This window comes from Halichoerus grypus, chromosome 14 (genome assembly GCF_964656455.1).
Source record: "Halichoerus grypus chromosome 14, mHalGry1.hap1.1, whole genome shotgun sequence".
In the NCBI taxonomy this organism is placed as follows: Eukaryota; Metazoa; Chordata; class Mammalia; order Carnivora; family Phocidae; genus Halichoerus; species Halichoerus grypus.
Window position 1 is genome coordinate 17,389,764 of NC_135725.1, and position 23,753 is coordinate 17,413,516.

Consider the following 23,753-nt stretch of genomic DNA (forward strand, 5'->3'; position numbering starts at 1 on the left):
GTGACTTGAACAACATTGGCTCAGGACGGGACCTGCCTCTGACCGTCATTTATGTTGTGCTAACCCTGGTGGAACTTGAACACTCACCAAATGTCCTTCTTCTTGGCAGGTGGAGTGGATCCAACAGCAAGTGGTAAAAAAACGGACAAAGAGGGATTATGACTTCAGTCGTGCCCAGCCAACTTACTTCAACGATCCCAAGTGGCCAAGCATGTGGTATATGGTGAGGAGGCCTGGCCTGGGGCGGTGTTGTGCAGGAGACGTCTTTGGGGCCTGGGAGGACACAGAAGCAGTGAGCAGGGACCCACCATGCCTGATGGCCTGTGCTGTTTTCTGACTCTTTTTGGAACTTAGTTCTTTGGTTCTAAGGAAAAAGAAAAGGGATTTGGGACTTAGAGAATTTCTGTTTGAGGGCTTACTCTGTGTGGCTTTCTAAATCTGAGCCAGAGGATAGAAAAATACACTGAGGCGCAGACAGACACCCTGAGACCTATCAATAATCCTGTTCCTCTCTGATACCCATTTCCTCCGCCTTGAAACCAGTCTGGGTAGTGGATACTGGCTCTTGGAAATTACTACAATGAGCCTGCCGGTAAGTAACAGATTCCTGACTTTTGTCATCTAATATGTGCCTGCTCACCTGAGGTAATCGTTTTAAAAAAACTAGGGAAAATAATTTTTTAAACTAAGGACAAAAGTAATTGGACAGTGAGTGTTCAGTGGTTCAAGCAAAAACTTGCAGTGAGGGGATTTAAGTGTGGGGAAGAGCTTTCCACCTGTCCGCTTGATATTGCCTCCTTTGCAAATCTGTTTCTCTAGTCTGAGGGTTTTAGGATCCTGGAGAACTATGTCACTTATTCTTCTTCATGAAATCCCCGTGTCTCCAGTTTGCTCTGTAATCTACAAAGATACTTTTATCTTTTTTGGAAGCCTTTATTGCTCATTATTGCCAGGGGTTTTTCCCCTAATCTATTTTATTTTTTGCAGCCCTTTCTCTGCTTCCCTGCAAATCCATAGCATTGTGTAAACCTGTCTTAAGCTTTCCCTTTCATTCCTTCTGCCCGGTGTAGGGGGAGGGGCTCTTCCTGCCCTTCCCCACCCCCCTTAGGGGATACTCGCCCATTCTTCAGGACCCATGCCTGAGGCCCGCTGCTTCAAGTCTCCCTTGTCCTCACCTATCAGCTCTTTCCTTCCTCTTCTGTCCACGGCCCTGTGTCTCTGCTACACATGGCATCCTTCCCTTGGCTCTTTGTTTCTGTCAATATTTTAATCATACTCCTGTTACATGGGCGAGGCATGGGGTCTCTCATATCCCCCAGAGAAGCTGACCTAGCACCTCACAATGCCAGAAATTTGTGCTTATTTTGAGATGGGTGAAAGTGGCTGGCTTCTCCCCCAGTTTCCCTTTTCTCAGCCTTACCCAGAAGTGGAAGGTTGTGGAAACATTTTGGACCCAGAGAGAATTTTACATAGAAAACTCTTTAAGGCGTAACAAAAAGAGAGAGAGAGAGTGCGCGCTATAAAGCTAAGTTCAAGGGGAGGTGGGACTCTAAATAGCCTTTGAGTAGAAATCACCTGAGGGGACAGTAAGACACTTGACAGCTCCTTAGCTCTAAAACCAAGGAAGGGTGTACCTCATGGGAAGGCATTAGAATGAGTGTTGGCAGGACCCAAGGAGCTTTGTCCAGGCTGACAAAATGGTAAGAGTGTGTAATGGGATTAAGAGATAGGATGGAAGCGAAGTCCCTCTCCACCTGTGTTCCTCCTTGCTTTACATTTCTTCTTGGAAGAAAGAGCCAGACCGCTGTTTGCACCTGTCCCACTGGATGGTAGACATGTAGGGCAGCTTTCCCTGACCCTCTCCTCACTCCAGAAGGGCAGCCTGGGATCTGGTAGGCACCATGGCCATGACATTAGCATGCTGGCCAGCCTGTAGAGCAAGATCTCTACCCCCAAGAACCATTACTGTTTCTTTGGAAATTTCCTTTCAGTATGAGAAAAGGTTGAGGGAAGAGCTTTTGCTTGAGCATTTAAAATGTTGGGTGTTTTTGATAACTCAAATAGGTCACATTTTTACGGAGCACTTCCTGTGTGCCAGGCAAATGTGCTCAATACTTTGAGTATGTTTGTAATGTAGTGTGAACAAAAGTGTGTATATGAATATTGGTTGTTTTCAGAGCGAGGAATCGGTAGCTCCTGAAATTTAGACAACTTGCCTAAAATCACCCAGCCTGAAAGTGGTAGAGCAGAACTTCCAAACCTTTAGGCGGGTCGATGGTGTCTGTGGGACTGACCTGGCATCCTGTCCCCACCCTTCTGCTATTTACGAGCACTATCAGAAGAAGACCCTCTATTCCAACCTTCCATGAACTTCTCTCCATGGAGAAACGGCTAAAATTCAAGGCAGAATGGTGTGGGTGCCGTGGTGGATGAACAATTTCTCTTGGAACAAGTAAAGTGTTTCAGAGCTTCCTATTAAGTAGTTGATTTTCCCTTAACCAAAGGGATGGGGAATCGGTTACACACCTCAAGTTTATCTGTCAGGAGTAAGAGGACAGGATGAGAGCTAGAACTTCAAATCCGCCAACCTGGATGCAGATCCCCATTGCTTCACTTACTGTGCCCATGAGTGGATCACTGTAACTCGCCTTAACTGCAAACTAATTGTATCTGGTTCTTATGTATCGGTTAGCTATTGCTGTGTAACAAATCACAGAACTTAGTTTTTAAAACCATTACTTCATGGGTTCTGTGGGTTAGGCCATTCAGACAGGGCCCAGCAAGGATGGCTTCTCTTTCTGTGGTGTCTGGGGCTTAAGCTGGATGACTCAAAGGCTTGGCTGCAGCTGGAGGATTCACTTACAAGTGGCCTAGTTACTGGCCTCACCACAGGGCAGCCTGAATGTTCTCTTGAGATGGCGCTGGCTTCCCCCAGGGCAAGTGATCCAAGAGCTCATGTTAGAAGTGGTGATGCCTTTTATCATCTAAGCTCAGAAGTCACAGACCGTTTCTTCTGGAATTTTCTATCAGTCACATGTGCCAGCTCAGGTTCAGCATGTGAGGGGACTGTATGGAGAGGGTGTGCATGCTAGGAGGCATGAGGAATGTTTGAGAAGCTGGTCACCACAATTAAATGAAGTACTACCTGAACAGGCTTTAGCACAGTGCCTTTTCTGACACTGGAAAACCGTCAGTAAATCTTAACTGTTACTTCTCTCTGACCTTTTACTGCAATGCATGCTGTTTCCTTCTGTCTGTTGTTTAAACCGTCGCTGGTCAAGGAAGAGGGGGATCATATGTCCAGTGGGAACGCTTCAGAGCATTCTGGTGGCACATCAGTGACCCAGCTGGGGCAAGGTGCTGATTTTCTTCTTCCTTTCTCTGAGCCCTGGGCCCTGCTGCCATGTTTCTGAGGGCTGCTTGGCGAGTCTCCATAGGATCCTGCCTTCAACTCATTAGCCTGGGCCCGGGCCTGTCATTCTATATTTATCACAGGAGAGTGGAGATTAAAGAATGGCATGAAGTGTGCCTGAGTGTCTCTTTTAATTAATTTAAAAGCTTTGCCCCTGTGGCTCCTCCCCTTGGAGACTGGTGTGTGAAACCATTATGTCTGGCCTTGGGGCTTGGGCCATTTATCCAGGGAAATGTACATCTGCATCTACAGGAGTTGGTTAGGGAGGAGACGGTGGCCATAAAATTACTCCTCTGTCCTGAAACACTGTGCTCAGGCTTCCCGGAGTCGGGAGGGCCCAATCCTAAAAACAGCACTCATTCTTCTTGCATTGACAGGCTTCCTTCTGTAGGAATTCTTTGTCTGGCAAAGGGGGCAGGCACTGAGGATTGACGAAAACATGATTTGTGCTTCCTAAGAAGATCAGTAAAGCAGGGGAGGAATATGTAAGCACAAACGAAAGCGTGTTGGGCAAAGGGCTCCTTCCAGAACTTTCTCTGGGGTCATGTACATACATCCAGCCTCTGCTTCTTGGGCTTTGTAATTCTTGCTTGCAGGTCTGCTGCTTCCATTGGAAGAAACTAAAAGCTCTTGAATAGCTTTTTAAAACCTATCCAAGCTTGGGGTCCCCCCATCAGAGATTCTTGATGTTTTTGGGAGTATGGCACCGGTGGTGAGATTTCATCGGCACTAACTCAGGACTGAATGCTGTGTGACTCAGTGCCCTGAGTCTGGTATGGAGTAAATGCTCAATAAATGCTAATCAAATCAGTAGTTGAGTAAACTGAACGAAAAGCAAATCTGTGATGAGCTCCATAGTAGAGAAAATAATCGCTCACATTTATTGAGTGCTTAGTATGTGTTAAGCATGTTGCCAAACCTTTACATGTATCATCTTACCGCCAGTGTTCCAGTGAGCTAGGGACTAGCACTGTCCTCATTTTACAGCTGAGGAAATTAAAGAAGAGACAAATTAAGAAAGTTGTCCCAAGTCCCACCCTATTTACCAGGGACAAGCCCTGGTATTCAAAACCCAGTGACTCTGACCCCAGAGGCTGGACTTCCAACCTTGACATCCATGGTTCGTACACTGGCAGGGGTCAGAATCATCTGGAGGGATTGCTGCCCACCTCTCCCACACACCCCCAGCCCGTATCTGGGAATCTGCATTTCTAACAGGTTCCCAATCTATGCTGATGTTAGGGTCCCGGGGCCCCTTTGAGACCTCTTTGCTCTACCCTACCTCAAACATGAGTGTTACATGAACAGAGCTGGCTTCTGTCTTCCCGTCATCAGCTGGTGTAAGGAGGGCTTTTCAAACTTAAGGGACAGTTTAAAGCACACTTGGTCAATTTAACTTGTTTTTCTTGATCTTCTACCTTTTTCCTTCAGCATTCTCTATTTGGGAAGCTGGCAGCTTTAATACGAGAAGATAGTTTTACTTTGCTTGCACTGATTGAAAATAGTCTTGGCTTATATATTCTTTCAAGATGCTCCGCAGACAAAGATTATCTGACAGGAAAGGTCGTGAAGATTTGGCCAAGTCTTTGGGAACTCAGTATAATAGAAATGGTTTTTTTTAAAATTAATTTATTATGTACTTATGATTTTATTTATTTGTCAGAGAGAGAGAAAGAGAGAGTGCAAGCAGGGGGAGCGGCAGAGGGAGAGGGAGAAGCAGGCTCCCCGCTGAGCAAGGAGCCCGATGTGGGACTCAATCCCAGGACCCCAGGATCATGACCTGAGCCAAAGGCAGACACTGGACCCACTGAGCCACCCAGGCATCCCAGAAATGGTTTTAATGTACCCAGCTGGTATAATAGATCGTTTTGATCCTACTAAAGAAAATTCAGCGGGACTCTAGAGACAGCAAGACTAAGTAAGGTGCTTCCCCAAGAGTCTGGAAATTCCAATCAAACAAATCCAGGGGGTTAAATATTTTTTAAGTTATTGTAAAATATTTCAGGTATAGAGAAATTGTAAAGAATACCACAAGTGCCTATCCACTCATTCCCAAACTAAGGAATAGAACATGAAACTGTTGAAGTCCCTTGTGAGCTCAATCCTAATAACATCCCTTCATCCTCTACAGAGTTAGCGCGGATGCTCAACTTGAAGTACATGGGGGAGATGCCCTTTGTTGGCAGATGCTTCTCTTTGTGGGAAGGGTATTCAATTTGCAGCAGATTAACATTATTTGAAATCATCCTAAAACACCCATTCGTGGATAGAATTCGACACTTGGGCTCTTGACGAACAGTCCCCAGAAGACCACCTGGAAATGAAACTTGGGTGAAAAATTAAGTTTGATAGAAAAGGTCTTTTGTTCATTTTAGTCATGTAAATATTTTATTGTGTAAAGAAATTGATGTAGCGTCGTACGATATCTCTTGTCTAACTTATGGAACTAATAATTTGAAAAGAAAAGAAGAACTAATAAGGATTTTAGACAAGCCCATAGTAAATAACTTAATTTTTTTTTTTTTTTTTTTGTGCCTTATGGAAGGCAAGCTCAGTTCAAAAGAGAAAAGTAAAGAAGGGCTTGTGAAATCTTGTTCTTTGACTCTTAGACTCTAGTAGTATGACTGATATTCTGAACTCGTCATCTTAGCACAGTAGAATTTTCTGTGATGAATATAGGGTGGCCTATTTAATATGCATTTTTCAAGCCAGGCTCTAATAAATGGGCTCACTTTTTGATGTACTACCTCAAGATTTCATGAAAGCTCTCTGGGTGGTTTTTCTGAGGGGAAAAAATTATATTTGTCGATCAGCAGAGTGAAAATTAGCTGAGTTCGGCTATGCATGTGGGGCAGATCTGCCAAAAACAATGAACTAGCTAGGCTAGTAATTGTGAAAAATGATTTTAAGCCACATGATTTGTTCTCAGCCAACTGGATGGTGTTCAGTGCTCCAAGAGTTTGAGACATTGCTGTTTCTGTGGTTGGCACACATTTTCCTAATGATTTATACTGTCATTTGACTCTAATAAAATCTGGTGGAGTTTGTGGCATTATTGTCCTGGCAGCTTGGAAATCATCCTTTTAAAACACCCCATTTAGCGGGTTTAATTGAAAATGCAACATGGTGCAAATCTGCGACCATGTGGCGCATCTTGATGCAAACAGGAGGTCTTCTGAGAAAGGACAGGCTCCAGCCAAGCAACAAATGAGGTACTGGTAGGAACTAGTGGGGGCTTAGACACGATTTTGGTGTACTAAAATTTACTTCTAACTCGCTCTGTGACTAACCTTAGCCCATCTGAAAAAATGAGAAATCTGGACTAGATATATTGTCTTAAGTTCATTCCTTCTTGAACGTTCTCTAGTTCCACCTGGCAATTCAACAGGATCGGGGCTCAAGGGAGACTACACACCACCCATGGGCCCATGTCTTGATTTACAGCTCAGACCCATCCCAGGAGCTCCCAACTGTTATGCAACGTCCCTTGGTTTCATGATGACTTCAGATTCACTACGTCCCCTGTGTTGGGGGGATCCCCAAGACCACCCCAGGTTTGGTGATTCATGAGGAAGACCCACATGATTCAGCATATAGTCACACTCATGGCTGTAATTTATTTCAGTGAAAGGGTACAACACAGAATCAGCAAAAAGAAAAGCCACATGGAGCAAAGTCCAGAGGAAACCAAGCTTACTTAAGCTTCCAAGAGAGTTATTTCAGTGGATTCATACAGGAAGCACTTAATTCCTCCAGCAATGAATTGTGACACCATGTATGAGATGTTGCCTACCAAGGAAACTCATTAGGGACTCATGTTCAGGGTTTTTACTGGGGATGGTTGTATAGATACTCAGTGCCTCCCATGTACCCAAATTCCATGTTTTCAGAAGGTATGTAGCATAGACCATAATGTCTGCATAAACACTTTAGGCAAATGAAACATTTTGATGAAGGAATGGTGAGAACTCTACCTAAATCCAAGTTCCCAGATGCCAGCCAAGTGTATTTAGGGGGGCCAAGCACACAAGTGGCTGGGTTGAAGAGTAGCTCCAGCTTTATAAGAACTTTGTGTTCACTGAACAAATAAATTAACACTAAAGAAAAATACTCCTAAGTATTCCCTCCCAGAGAGCAACCTAAATCCCCAGTATGGTCCATATTTGTTTTACAGACTGGAAAATCCACCAGAATCAAAGTTCTTGTTAGGCAGATATTCATTCATTCATTCATTCCTATTTAGCAGAGATGTACTTTCTTCCTAGCACTTAGAATATTTCCAGCACCAAGGAACAAATGGTAAATAAGTTGGCCACAGTGCCTTCTTTAATGAAGAGTAAGTGGAACATTTTATGGGTAGAAATTTGGATTTTTTTACTTGGCCTAATCAGTTGATGGTAGTCTGCTGAAAGTGCCTTGGCACAACTCTCTTGCTTGCTTATTATCATGATGATTGTGATGACTTCATGTGATTTCACTATCCCCCATGATGGTTGTGATAGAAGTCACTATGTTAGGAATATGAAGTTAACCTATAATTAACTAGTCAAAGTGCTTCCAGAAGAGGCCAGTAATTGATGATCCACTTGAAAAAAAATCACTTCAGATAATATTCATTCTTGCCAGGTGCAAATTATGCCAATCCTGATGAATTTCCATGAGCAAGCTAGAACTTAGCCCATACTGGTCATTTATCTTCTCAGCTTTATTTTCAAAGAGTAAAAATACGTGGGTAGTCTAGTCCTGTGGGCCCCACTCTAAGGTGATGAAGGATCTGTTAACAGAAACAAAGTTGTGTTTATCAAGATTGTAGTCAAACCTTTTCTTTAATTAGTAACTCATTTTCTGTTAGCGGATTGCCACCGACCCTTGAGCTCACTTAATCTGTGGTTGTCTTCTTAACGTGTTGAAGACAGTTTCTTTTATCAAACAGTTTGTCTGAATTCCTCACTTCTCATTTACTTTTCACCCCATGTTAGGGCTCGTTCCAGTGATTAAAGCACACTTTTGGCTTATTTTACTCCTCTCTCTGCCAATAAGTAGGATTCTCTTAGTAAGTACTCAATAAATGTTGTTAGAAAGTGAGGAGAGGGTCAGTGGTTCAGCCTTCATCTGAAATTTTCCAAATTCATAGGACTGAGTTGGCTCTTCCTAAAACATGATGATGCCTTCAAATGTCCTGTGTTGAACAGTCAAATGCTACAGTTATCTGAGGCATCTGGAATGCTGTCTTTCCTTAATTTTGGTTAGCAGTGAACTTGGCCCGGAAATCAGTAGAGTACAAGAAATGATTCTTAGCATTGCGGGGATGAGAAAAATCAAAACGTCCCAGCTGCCTGGGGAAGAGAAAGTAATAACTGTCTTCAAATAGAATGCACATGCCCATCAATGTGATTTTTCCCGTTTCTCAAGTGTGAGAAAATCCTCGGTAGACCGTCTCAGCCTAGGGATGAGATTCTAGGCTAGCAATGGATAATCCAATATGCAAATGGTACACACCGAGAGACTCACTGTACAACAGATGAAGGTAAATCACAGGGAGAGAGGTAAATTGAACCTAGACATTCCAGAAAGAGGATTGATTACTTAATCGCATATGTCAGAGTCAAAATTTGGGTTGTAATGTGGAGCTGCTCTTCACGATGGGAGAAGATGTGGACCAAGTAAAGAATGCGTTCACTGATTAATCTTTCCTTGATTAAAAGGAGAAGACCCTGATAAATAATTTCTTCCTTTATGCTAAGGAAAAAAAAAGTCGGTTAGGATGGTGTCTATTCAAATCTTTAGTACAAAATTTACAGAATAATCTTGACTACTTGGAAGAAATGTAGTTTTATTTATTTTTTTTGGTCAGTCTTTTTTAGTTTCTTGGTGAGTCGAATTTGGCCCTTGTAAAAAGCCTACTGGGATGGAAGTTCTGATCTAAACAGACTGAATTAGCACGTCTGAAGTAAAGAAAATTATGCCCAGGTAGCACAGGATTGAGTTCTTTTAATGATCTCTTCGCATGGTTTCCGGAAACCGAGTTAAATTAGTGTTTTAAAGCCTGATGTTTGGGTTTGTTACCTAGTGATAGAGAAACCATTTTTATTTTTCAGGGAACTAAAAGAAATTCACCGCGACTCTCAGCAGTAGTGAGTTAAGCATACATAGCAGGGCTACATAAATGTGGTTTTAGATCATTCCTGTTCTGCTGAAATGTTTTATATGCCTGTTCTCATTTTTCTTTCATGCCTGTGCGCTGAATCCTAGGCCCTTCTGCTTCACATGCATGCACACTACCTACACACACACACACAAACTGGTGCCGTGCATGTTTTTGCAATTAGTACTCTGAGTCAGGTGGTCTTTAAGAAGATACGGGGCGGGAAGCAGTTTGTAGACCATCAAATTGGAATGAGTCTGAAAAATAACTTCATGCAAGCCCTCAGCTCATGTTTAATACCTACTTTGTATATTTTCACTGGCCAGAGGTATACTCTCCTCAGATAGCCCTTTCTTCCTGTAATGAACAATTTAGTTCAAAACCCCTTCCTTGTACTTGATCAGAAACTTATGTCCCTGTCGCTTTACGTACTCCTAAATTCCAGGTCAAAATTTCAGGTTGAGGATCACATCTGATCCCTATTTCCCCAGCTTTCACTGCAAACATTACAGAAACTTTTTGGAAATTGAAAGCAAAAGTAGAGAGAATAATATAATGAACACCATGTCCCCATCACCAACTTCCGTAATGATCAACTCAAGACCAATATTCATTCATTTATTGCCCCCCCTCTACTTGATTATCTTAAAGCAGTTCATACACTTCATTTCACCCCTGAATATTACAGTATGTATCTCTGTAAGATAAGGGCCATTTTTTTCCCCACAATACATCATGTCATTATCACTTATAAAAAATTAACAATAATTATATTACCAAACACCCCGTCTGTTTCAAATTTTCCCTATTGTCTCATAAGTTTTTGCTTTGTAGTTTGAGTCAGGATCCAAATAGGGCTCATACCTTGTGATGGGTTGGTATTTCTCTTAGATTTCTTTTATTCTATTGCTTACTTCCATTTTGAAAATTTTTGGTGGAAGAATCTAGGTTATTTAGAGCTTGCTGTGGTCTAGATTTTGCTGATTGCATTTTCGTGGGGTCCTTTAGCATGTTCTGTTCCTAATCTTATCACTAACTCGCTAGATAGGAAGAGGGAGGTAAAGGCTCGATCAGATTCAAGTTCAAATTTATTTTCGAGAGTGTGAGGTTGAGACTGTGTGTTAGTTACCTCGTTGGTGTGTTTGCTCCCTCAACAGGTGCAGCATGTCTGCTTTGTGATCTTAGCAGCTACCATCGCATAGATCCTTTCGTTCTTTGTTGGAGTTTGCAAAATAGTGATCTTCTCGGGGCGCCTGGGTGGCTCAGATGGTTAAGCATCTGCCTCCGGCTCAGGTCATGATTCCAGGGTCCTGGGATTGAGCCCCACATCGGGCTCCTGGCTCAGCAGGGAGCCTGCTTCTCCTTCTCCCTCTCCCTCTCTCCCTGCTCATGCTCTCTCTCTCTCTGTATCTCTGTGTCTCAAATGAATAAATAAAATCTTTATTAAAAAAAAAATAGTGATCTTCTCTTTCTGTGATCCCTTCACTTATTTGGCTGGAATGCTTTTAATAGAGAGGGATTACTCATCAATTATTTGGCGTCACGAGGTACAGTTCCTACAGTTCTCTCATTATTGGAGATTACTTTCCTAGTGTTCACCAAAAGCTACCAATAAGTTTGGGTTATTTTTTTTAAGTTTCATTATAAATGCATGGATATAAGTATATTTCATGTGTTTTATTTCATTCCCATTATGAACCTTGTTCTTACTGAGGGTGCCCCGTCTTTGGTCAGTGAGAGCCCATCAAGTTAGCTCCTAGGTCCTTTTGATATGACCCCAGTATTCTTTCTCTGTGGTATGACAAGCTGTTCTGTACTCATCTTGTGTATCTCCTGTTCCAGACATGGAATCAACCATTTCTCCAAAGATCCCTTGCTCCCTCCTTTTTAAAATTTTTAATTTAATTTTTTTAAAGATTTTATTTGAGAACGTGCGAAAGCGGGAGAGATCACAGAGGGAGAAGGAGAAGCAGACTCTTCGCTGAGCAGAGAGCCTGATGCGGGACTCGATCCCAGGACCCTGGGATCATAACCTGAGCCAAACGCAGACGCCTAATGACTGAGCCACCCAGGCACCCCCCCTTTTTTATTAAATTGATATTTAGAGACCACAATATGAGTGCTCAGATTCTCACTGTTATTGGATTAGTCTTGAGGCCTTTGTGGTAAACAGAGTTGGAAGTGTGCATTTTTATGTATAAAATATACCATGAGTTTATACAGATATATCCAATTTGAAAGCCATTCTACAGAGTTTCTTTACCCCCATTAGTCTTACATCTGTATCTTTTCCCTTGCTGACAAGTCTGTTCTCAGTGACGCGAACCAAATTCCCCACTGCTTTAAATCTGTTCTGCCATCCTAGTTGTTGTTGTTTTTTATTAACATGTTTTAGTTTATTTCACGTTCTGTGTTGCCATTGGAAGAACAGGAAATATTACAAAGACATGCATTTCTCTAGTTTGTATAGACAATAGATGGAGAGTAGTAAAACCATCTGCTTCAGCAACCTGATGCCTGGGAATTAATATTCTATTTTGAAGGGATGAAATTAACTTCACTAGGTCTATGCACAATAGCATATAATTATTTCCCCTAATGTGCCTACTTTAGAAAAGAGTATATTAAACTTGCCATTCTTTATTAGTTTGAAAGATGAAGTAAAACAGGACTAGAAACATTTCTAATTGCAGAAGTTTGTCCAAGGAAATGAAAGATTAAAGAGATCCGTAATGATCAAACCTGATTCAGTCTGGACAAGAAAAAGGGAAGGTGCAATGAACAAATCATTTAAACTGGTTGTACACGCTAATGAGCATTGAATTAGTTCTTTCCTCCCAGGACTTAAGAACTAGGAGTTACCACAGACTGTTCAATAAAAGCATTAATTCAATGTGTAACAGAAGGGAAAATGAAGGAAAGCAACAAGAAAAGTAATTCCCGCAGAAGAAAGTGAGTTGGTAATGATTTTATTCATTCAACAACATTTATTTATTGAGCTCCTCCTATGTATCAGACATAATTCAACCTGTGGGGGATACAAATATGAACCGGTTGTGTGCTCTGCTCCCTGGCCAGGTCGTAAGCAGGCTAAGCAATCGCTGACTTTCTGTGCTCACAATATAGTGCAGGCACACACGAATACTCTGGACCCTTGCAAGTATCTTTAAGCATCTTGATACTGATCGCTTCTCGGCCTTTTGGCTAAGATCAAGTGAAGCATCTTGATACTGAGTTATAATCTTTCATTTGAGTGTCTGGGTCTCAAATTTCTGATGTGGAAATTAAGTGATTGAAATTAAGTGACAGCACATGTTAGGATTTCTTTTTCGGACAAATGAATGATTTCCACAGTCATTACAAACTTTATTCCTGATGGAACACAGCTTTTAAGGATGGCTCATAGTTATCTCCAAAGTCAAGCGGTTTGGGACATACTGGTTTGAACTAGCTTAAAAACGGTTCTTTAACTGCAGGACTTCTCAGAGCCTTTATTATCCTAATATGCTTTGTGCATTGGTAACAGAGGGATGTAAATGTAAATGGTTGTTTCTCTAATTTATTTCTCCCCAGACAATATATTTTTAATGAGATGTTTTATTTGAGATTGTTTGAATTGTAAGTTACCAGAAAATTCAGTCCAGACTGGGGGAAGGAAAAGTAATAGAAGAGAGGGAATTGATTGCTCATGTAACTGCAGACTGGCACGCCTCCCTTGATCCAGGAGATAAAGCGGCTCTCTAGATGCCCAGTTCTTCCTGCCACTCGGTGTAGCTCTGATCTCTCCAATTCTTGGTTTCATTCTCAACCAAGCTTTCTGCTCATGGTTACAAGATAGCTGTCGGTAACTCCTAGTTCAAATCTACTGGAACAACAAGAGTTTTTGCTCTGGTATTCCGAGAAAAGTTCCTGGGGGGCGCACATCTTCTTGTCCTCTCCTTACCTCCTTCCCTATTCTGTTCTTGTTTTCTGACCAGTGAGCCTCCTCCGCCTTGTCACACACCTTTGGGACAAAGGGACTTAGAGGGAGAGCAGAAACTAAGCCGCGAGAGTAACGAATGTGACGCTCTAGGAAGGAAGTCTCCACCGTGACGGAAATCATGGGGCATGGGTGGGCACCCTGGTCATGCATGTTCATGCCCACGTGAAGGCAGCTGTTGATACAAATCCCTCAGCAGACAGGTTGAAGAAGAGCCAGCTGACAGGCCTCCTCAGCGGGGGCGTGGCATCTGAGGGCGGTGGGTGGTCGGCAAGGCCACTGAGGTCCCAGCCACTTGGCTCCTGGTGCCGCTAGGTGCCCCCTGCCTCTCCCTGGATCATCTGGAAGTCTGTCATTATGGCATGGACTCCTTGCTTTATGCCCTTCGGGGCTTCACTGTTGGGTACTTTAAAAAAAAAAAAACTGTGCCCATAGTACTTTCTCCCCACTGGTTCGTTTTGATAAATTTGAAATCTACACATAAGTTGAAAGACTAGTAGGAACGCATACATTTCATTCACCTTGATTTACCAGAAGTTAATACTCTGTCTGTCTCTCTACACATGTGCGTGTGCGCGCACACACACACATTTTTCCTGAATTTTGAAAGTGGCAGACATTATAAAAATGCACCCATCAATATATCAAGATGCCTTTCCTAAGACTACTTTCCCATATAACCAAAACATCATTCTCACCTCTATGAAAGTGATCTTAATCCAATTTACTATCTGTAGATCTCCCCAGTGGTCACCAGAAATATTTTTGTCGAACTATTCCTTTTGATCCAGAACTCAGAATCCTACATTCCCATTATTCATTTCATCTCTTTATTTCCTCCAATCTAGAAGGTTTCCCCCTCCCTTTACTGGGGGTGGGGAATGGTCTTTCATATTGATGGTTTTGATGAGTCCAGGTTGGTGGTTGTAGAATAAGTCACACTTGGGATTGGTTTGGTGGTTTTTTTCAGGACTATAGGGAGGCTTAACCATTTTTGGTACAAAAACGACTCAGGTGAAATTATACCCTTTTCAGTGCTTCATGTCACATTAGAAGGTTAGAAGTCCTATTTTTGATGGTGGTAAATTTATTTACTTGGTCAGTTGAGGTCTCTGCTAGATTTCTCCACTGTAAAGGTATGTTTTGTCTCCTTAATTAGAAATTTGGGCAGTGGTATTTCAAGTGTTGTGAATATCATGTTGCTGGTCAACTTCTCCCCAAGATTTCAGCATCCATTGAAGATTCCTGCCTAAATTGATCACTAGATCAGTGGTTGCAAGATGAGGATTTTCTTTTTTTTTTTCCTAAAGATTTTATTTATCCATTTGAGACACAAAGATAGAGCATGAGCAGGGGGAGAGGCAGAGGGAGAGGGAGAAGCAGACTCCTCGCTGAGCCAGGAGCCCGATATGGGGCTCGATCCCAGGACCCTGGGATCATAACCTGAGCCAAAGGCAGACGCCTAACCATCTGAGCCACCCAGGCGCCCCAAGATGAGGATTTTCTAATTCTGTAACTCCTTCTTCATTACTCTTCCTTTTCAATATTGTTAGGAGTGCATGGATTCTTTCTAAATGTGACTCATTACTGACATTATTTCTTTTTGGTTCTTAAAGTGTGCCAAGTTTGATGAGTGGGTGATTTTTCAGGTTGACTCCTGTGTCCTTTTGGGAAGTCCCCCATCAGCTTTGCAGCACTTCCCCTTGAATGGAACAACAAAATGTTCACTTTGTATTTTCTCCACCTCCGACCTAGAGAGACCCATTTCTCCCAAGTAGATGGTTTCTCCTGTTGAGGAATGGTATTTTAAAGTCCAGATTTTGGTAGGAAGGGGGTCCTTCATTCTAGGCCCCTTTTCAATGGACAGAGCCTAGAGATCTATATCTGGAGTTCACTGTGTCACCCCAGATTTGATTCAGTAGCACAGGTAGACCCATTGTCAACCCATTTCAGCTTCTGTCCCCTCCATCCCACAGTGAGAATCCTGGTTCTCATCAGTGTAATAAATGTACTACTGTGCGGACAAATGGTACTGGAATTACATTACCAATACCACTGCCAACGACAGACTTAAGTAAAATTCAAGATTTCTTTTTGTTCTCAGAATAAATCCCACAGAGGCAATACAGTCAGGCTACTTGACTCAAAAGTTGCTTGAATAATTACTTTTCTCCTCTGTGATTTGGTCATTAATGTGATATATAGCTAGGTTAATCTGTTTCTGTTTTGTTCCATTTTAGAGCTCTCTCCCCCATCTCTGTATATTTTGTGTATTTAATTTTACGCATTTATTTTCTTTTGGGATACGTAAAACATATGGTTCAAAGTAAAATGCATAGGATACATACATGCATTTTTTTCTTTTTGCTTTTATCAAGTCGTATATGCAGGAAATCACTCCATATTAGTTCATAGAGATCATTCTTCTTTTTTTTACAGCTGTGTTGCAGGAGAGTTACCATAATTTATTTAACTAGACATCAATGAATGCAGTTCGGTTCTTTGCAATATTTTGTTTTTACAAATAACTCCATATTGGATAACCTTGCGCGTAAGTTGTTAGAGATTGTTTTCAGAGTAAATTCCTAGTTGCGGGATTGCTCAGTCAAAAGGCAGAAGCAAGGGTTAGAGTTTACCCTCCCTCTCCCCCCCCCCCCCCCCCCCGAGCCAGGGATAGCAGAGTTTATGTCGCCCTCAGTGCTGTTTAGGAAGTCCTGCCCCCCTCACCTGACTGTGCTGTCACTTGTGATTTGGGCTAGTTTGGTAGGTGGGAAATGGCATTTTTGTGTATGGTGTATGATATTCGGATCACAGTGGTTGCTTTGGCAAAATTTTCATTACCCTCATCCCTTATTCTTGGACATTGGAAATACTCTGTTTTAGGAGTTAGATTCTGCCTTATGAGCCAATTTTAACATATTTTTTTTAGTGGCGACCTTTAAGCTCATTGACATTTATAAATATGACCAAAAAGTCTCAACTCTGTCATACTATTTTATATATATCTCTATATATCTATAATATACATATATATATTTTATATACATATACATTTATATACATATGTGAGTATATAATATGTATATATTTCTATACACATGTGTATTTTACATGTATACATTTTATATACATATATGTATGTTACTTTATATTATATACATATATATGTATTTAATCTGTATTGGGTTATTTTTATTGTGTTTCCTTGTATGGTTTGTTTTTGCTCTTTTAAAATAACTTCTTCTGGCTTTGGGAAAGGTTTCTATTATTTTCATGATTATTACAAATAACGTGTATATGCTCTCAGTTCCTTTTTTCCTCACTTAGGCTTCTATATTTGGATTGTCTGCTTATTTAAAGGATATTCTTCAACTCTTACCTATCCAATTATTCATTAGCTTATTCTATTTTACCGTTTCTATTTTTTTCTTCTTCCATTCTAAGTGCATTTCTCCTGCTTTGTCAGAACATGTACCATAAAATTACTTTTCTTCCATCCTTGTTCCTACCTTTGCTTTTAGTGTAATATTTACAATTAAATATATTTCATGCTCATCATCAGTTCTTTTGCCAGTCGTGTTTTGGTTGGATGAAGCATACCCTTTGCTACACTACCTAGAAAGGAATTATTAGTATAGTACTCCCTAAGTTCTTAATTATATAAAATAGTTTTTGTAGCCTTGATACTTGAAGGACACCTTGATGGTTTTTTTTACCTTGTTAATGACTCTTTTCTCTCTCTCCCTCTCTCTCTCTCTTTTTTTTTTTGATCCAGAGACACAGATTTTTTTCTCTTAGAGTATTGTTAAAAATTAGACACCATTGTAAATATATTGGATCTTCTTTGCCTATTTTCTTTATTACTTACTTGCCCTTGGATCCTTTTGACCTCGACTTTGTTTTTTGTTTTGTTCTTTTTATATATTTATGCTTTTTTTTCAGTGCTCCTGATTATAGCTTCAGTTGAATCCATTCTCTGCTGGAGACTTTGTAATTTAATTATTATTTTTAATATAGTTTCATCTTTGATTTATTTCGAGGGTTTTAGTCAACACTAGTTTCACATCTTTCTGGATTTTTTCCTATCCATATGCTTTTAAATTTTTAATTTGAGCTCTAGTCTCATATCTGCAGGTTCTATTTTAGTGTGTTTCATTTGGGTTCAGGTGTTACAGTTTTGTTCTGTTGCAGATTTTTGAGCAGGAGTTCTATAAGCTGGAATATTTTGATTCACTTCTTATTTTGTTCTTGTAGAAACCTTGCATGGATATTTGTCTACTGGTTTCCACTCCTTTTGAACTGTTCTGTTTTCTTAGATCGTTAGTAGCAGTTGCGTGTAGAAGGAGGTGGGAGTTTGGATGACTAGTTGAGGTCTGCAGTTCAAGAGTGCAATGGCCTTTTGCGGGCTTTGTTCATCTGTTTTGATCATAGTTTTTAGAGGGAGTTGGTCTTCTGACTTTGTGACTTTCTTTTTCTTTCTTTCTTTTTAACTTCCTCTTTTTATCTTTTTCTTATCTCTTTCTCCATCAAGTCTTCAAAGAGTGCCCCCTCCAAGGTGCTCCCTAGCGCTCGGAAGTGATGCCTTCCAAGACTGCCATCTCTGTTTCTTTGCACTTTGAGCCCTATCCAGGCTTCAGATCTGTTGTTAGTATTCCTCTACTGAAGATGGAGCTTTCTCGTTATGTGGTAAATCTATCTACCACCATTGGGGTTCTGCTGCCTCCTTACTTATCTGCTTGGTCTCCACCTGACTGCGCTGGAGCATTCTCTAGAGCCGGTTCTGCTGGATTCGAGTATTCTACTTATGTGTGATTTGGGGTTCATTGTATTCCTTTTTTCTTAATTATGTCAATTTGTATTATCAATATTTCAGTAATTTCTCCTATATGATACATATGTGTTTTTTGAAGACAGCATGAAGAGATTACAATTTAGGTGGTTTTCATTATCCTAGTCAAACCAGCATTAGATTCTCAGAGCCTATTCTGGATATGAAGAAAATGGAACACTGTATTTTCTCTTCTCTTTGCATTCCTACTCTAGCAATTTTAATTCTTCTCTAGGAAACACAGAGGCAATTGGTTGAACTAGGAGACATCGTAATCAGTAAGAGACAAGTTATTATCATTCCACAGAGTTTCCTTCTATTAGACTTGTGGTACTAAAGGTTGCCAGATTTAGCTAATAAAAATATAGGAAACCTAGTGAAATTTGATAAATAATAATTCAGATAAATTGTGAATAACTTTTTAGTGTGTCAAGTTAAGGAATGGTCCAAGGATGGATCTGATACTGAGGGGCTTCTTTCTCTTATGAGGAAAAGCTTTTTGTGACTTCTTTCCTTCCTGAATGGGATGCTGGTGAGGGATGTCAGATGTGAAGCTGTGGCAGTTATCTTGCAAGCAGGAGGCACTTTCAGGGGGCAGAGGTCAGCTAAGCATGGTGGCTGAGCAGGCGAGAGCCTGGTTCCTTAATGATACCATTAAGCTGCTACACCAAACATGGAATCCCCTAGTACCTGATTGCTTGAGTAATAAATAAATACCTTTCTGACTATGATTCATTAGGTGTTCTTTTCTTTGTAGTTGAAAAATTCCAAGTTAATAGAAACTCATTCCAACTAGAAAGTAACTACCGGAATTTTATAGGTTAAACCCATCTTTTTTATAGGAAGTTTTATTTTTTGTTTGTTTTAGTTCCCAGGCTTTTGGGAACTGTGACCTGTCATTTTATTGTTTATTGGCCTTTTCTTCCCTCCTACTGAAAATATGGAGAGGGGTAGGTTTTCTGTCCTGTCCGTCGAGCAGCTGTTTGAATCTCTTCAATGCCAATTCAACATCTTTCAAGATGTCTCTCTACACTCTCTCAACGTTGGAAATCTCTCCCCTAAATCAAAGGTGGAAACATACCACTGTTGGACATCGGGATGTTCGGGACCATGACCAATTGGGTAGGTAGAAATGACAACAGATGTTTGGGAAACTGTGTTATGAGTTATGTAGTGTAGTCCTGGCGTGTGTGTCCATGGAAAGTGCAAACACTCGTGTTGAATTTAACTGACTCAACATTGCTCCCATTAGTAAATGGGGGGGAAAGTGACCTGTGTTACAGGAGCAGTGTTCTAGTTTACCCCGACTATGCCGTGATAAGAGTTGCTACAGAGAAGGTTTGGTGCCCATGCCCTGAAAATGAAGATGTACTACTCTGTTTGTATAGCGCTTTCCCAGAATTATTATTTTTCTCCAAGCGAAGAAATTCTGTGGGATGCTATTAAAGCAAGTTGCTTGGTTAGATTCTTCAAAGGATTCGACCTTTTTTTTTTATTAGTAAGAAAAACATTTGCAATTACACTTGCTGGTGTAGGATAAAAATGACTTTGTTTTCTTGCTCATTATACTTCAGGGTCTGGAGAGAATCCTCACCAGGTCGAAGAAGCAATCTTTTCTGTGGGTTTCTTTATTGAGTAGCTCATCAAATATATTATGGAATCCTTCATCTTTTCTGAAGCATCTGCTGCTTGCCACAGTGGAGGAAGCACTAGATATATTACTGGCCTGTCCAAGCAAAATGTTTCATGGTCCTTACAAGCAACTTTGTAGATTTTATTCTAGTTTACATCTTTAAGTGGACATTGAAAGCAAAGATGTCAAGTAGATTTGGACAATTATTTTTACTCAGTCTAGAAGGAACGATATTAAAGTGGGCTTTTTGGTAGCTATCTGAATTGATTTTGTTGATTGTCAAAGCCGAGATTGTTTTTGCTTGGAGGTAAAAATAGATGTATTTTTCTGTGGACCCATCACCGTAATAGCATATTTCACACTCTATGTTGCTGGGGGTTCTTTGACTTTGGAAATTTTTTGTTTTTAAATTTGTATTTGAAATGGTTTGTGTTTTGCTTTTGTTTTTTTAATTTTAAATGGCAATAGGTCTGGAACCTCAATTTTGCTCTCGCTTGCTCTTCTAAGGCTGGGGTTTATTGCCTCATCCTCATAAACGTCTCTTTTCAAAATGAAGTTTCTCTGTTCATTGAGTGAAGGTCAGCTCAATAATAGCAAAACTGTAAAAAACTGAGTGTATACATTTAATAGCGCATTTCCCTTGGTGGTTTCCAAAATCTTTTATTTCCTCTGTAACTATTACCATAATCTCTAATTATGCTGTTTGTCTCATTTGTCTGTTTATAATCTGCCTACTCCAACTTGAATGGAAATTTGGTGAAGGCCAGACCCTGTTTTCTCATTCGCTGGTGAAGACTCAGCATCCAGAAAACATTTAGTTAGGATTGGTTGGAAAGTTAAAAACAAGCTAATAGAACATAAGTGAATGAAAGAAATGGTTTGACAGTTTACAGCTGTAGAGAAATGGTATCATGGATCTGTCATTCCTCTAGCTATTATGGGATAGCATCATTATACAATAGATCCATGTCCTTCAGAAGGGCTTGGAGATAACCCTACTGGGACAAATAGACCTTAATAACTAAATCTTGCACATAAAATTGAAGGTTCTCCAGCTGTTCACGTGAATCAGGAAGCCATCTTAAATTTCCACTTCAGTCGAGCCTTCAGGGGCCTATAGTCCCAGGGATATCTGCCGGCAACTGAATGAGAGGCCCTAGTGAGAACCACCCAACTGACCCTCATCAAACACAGCACTGTGATGAGCTGTAGTAGTTAGGTTTTCAGCTGTTAAGTTTTGGGGTAGTTGGTTTACACCGTGTAGGAGAAAGAAAAAGTTGACACTACAACCTGCATTTATTGATACTAACGATTTTTCTCTTTCCCTAAGCAGCATACTTTTTTGGTTCCATTGTATATACCAAGCCTATTCCTTGATTATATAAACGCATAAAGACTAGATTATACTTGGAGAATTCATGTTACTAGGAAAAAGAAAAGATGCGTGGGTGTCGACACGGGCTGTTTTTGTTAGTGGGAAAGCAAAGGGGAATTGTGATTTTTGTCAGCAACTGGTTATGACCATGTGGGTCTTGACCGCCCTCTCTCTCCTGATATGATTGCTTGATTTTTAAGAATAAGAATTTGACACACTGATATTATTATTCCATCTTTTGAGCGTTTCTATACCACAATTACTGCAGGTTTCTTGTAGAAATAAATGTATTTGAGGTAAGGACTTATTAAAGGGTGTGGCGAAACCCTTCAGAGACTTGAGAATGTTCAGAAAGTTCAGTCAGTAATCTCTTATCCAGAGAGAAACAAAGTTAAAAATCCAAAAAGGCTGTTTGAAATTCCACATCCCATTAATTTTTATGTATAATTCCCACAGATCACCAAGTCTTACTTGTCCTTTAATGGCATCTACTTCGGTGCCTTTTCTTGAGACAAAAATTAGGGCAACGAACCGCCGTTAATGTTTAAGACTGAACTTCTGCTGGTCTGTATGTTAAATTTTAACAAGTTAAGCTTGGGTTTTATTAGGAAAGTTCAAGGGGTTTTTACTCTGGAAGGGGAGGGGCTTATATAATAGTTCTAAACATCAATTGAATACACGTGGCTTCACTATTGTGTGGACTTGATTCTCTCTTCCTCTCCCATTCTTCTGTATCCTCTTCCTTCTACATATGTATCATTTTGGTGACTCAGTCTTGATTGAAAAACATCCTTTGGGAGCATCTAATCTATGAGAATTTGGGGAGCTTAGTGAAGTTGAAGTAGCTTTTACTGTTCCAGAGTTCTGCAGAGTCCTGGAAAGGGGCACATCCTTCATTAAAAGTTTGACAGAAGTCAAAGTGTGGTAGGACTTGGAAGGTCACCTGCGTGTATTGTCTATTTGTTTTCTTGTCCATCCTTTGTCCATCCATACATCCACACATCTATTTAAGAGAAACTGATGATGTCAAACCTCACTGCAGAATGCTGAGGGTTTGAGAGGATCTTGTATAAGTTTATCCCGGTTCTTCATTATTTTTTTCAATTGAAAAAATGGATTTTTTCCCTCACTTTAAACATAGCTGCCTCTGCCTTTATTTTTCATGAGAATATTGCCATTTTTAAAATAATATTAATGAAGAGACATGACCTATGCGTAAAGTTGTGTTTAAATATCTTCAAATGATATTCACAGTCTTCTTCCCTGACCTTAAGTGTCCCCAATATTAGAAATAATTCTGTTTTTCCTCAAAATTTCTTTTGTGATTTTTGAAAAGATAGAAGGGGTGGGGCACTTGAGTTCTGAAGTCAGTTGGTTATGCTTATCCAAACCATACTATATTCTGCACATCAGGGGGAAAAGTCCTGCAATCTCTTAACTCCTCTTCCTGGGATCTTGGTGGAAAAAAAGTAGTCCAGAGTTTCTGAGCCAGATTTGTGCATAGAGACTAAGAGGGTGAAGAGTTCTATGCCAGCAGAATTTTGTACACAATGTAAACAAAGAAATTACATTTTAGAAAAGAATGAGGCTTGCTTCTTATTGATGTTTGCATAATTACTAAATAATGCAACCCCATTGCTTATAAAGTTCATTTTCATGAGCTCCAACATAGGAATTGTTTCTTGGCTTTATAGGCATTTAGGGAAAACATTATAATTGAGATCATCCTTAAGTACACATAACTTACTAATTTACTAATTGCGCCATTTGGGGAAAGAGTAGTGTATCACGAATCCCGGGTTCTTGATTCACAGTCAGCCAGGAAGAAAGTTATTTAGTAAAACGGAGTTTTTCCTCAACTCATGGAAGAATTTACCTCATGACCAGAAAGGAAGACAATATTAAAATTGAGGGGCGCCTGGGTGCCTCAGTCGTTAAGCATCTGCCTTCGGCTCAGGTCATGATCCCAGGGTCCTGGAATCGAGCCCCGCATCGGGCTCCCTGCTCGGCGGGAAGCCTGCTTCTCCCTCTCCCACTCCCCCTGCTTGTGTTCCCTCTCTTGCTGTCTCTCTCTCTGTCAAATAAGTAAATAAAATCTTAAAAAGATAAAAAATAAATAAAAATAAAATTGAGCCGTTGACTAAAAACCAGAGAAGAGTCGAGAAGTGTTTACTTCCATTATGCCATGTGTCGGTCGGAAGGAAACGGACCTGCACCCCGAGCTCCTCTCCCGCCGGGCCTGTCAGAGGACAAGAGCACACCTGTCCTGTCCCTGTGTCGTCTCTCTTCTGAATCCTTCTGCCAGGACTACTGAACATCATCAGTGGCCCATTAGCATAACCAGCGCCCCTACATGAATGTCTTCTTCTCTTCTCCCATGA

General features: G+C 40.6%; 1 protein-coding gene and 1 pseudogene across 4 annotated transcripts in view; both read left to right on the plus strand.

The window, feature by feature from the left end:
- The window catches only part of PCSK5 (proprotein convertase subtilisin/kexin type 5), a 456,302-nt gene that overhangs the window by 86,096 nt on the left and 346,453 nt on the right, over positions 1-23,753 (plus strand). For all 4 annotated transcript variants that reach the window (XR_013443967.1, XM_078062229.1, XM_036103195.2 and 1 more), the window contains exon 3: positions 110-223. Coding sequence is in view for 3 of the 4 variants with exons in the window: in XM_078062229.1 (XP_077918355.1) it covers positions 110-223 (114 nt within the window). In the remaining variant the exon portion in view is untranslated. The remainder of the gene's footprint in view (positions 1-109; positions 224-23,753) is intronic.
- On the plus strand, positions 12,742-12,871 carry LOC118542784 (U2 spliceosomal RNA; annotated as a pseudogene).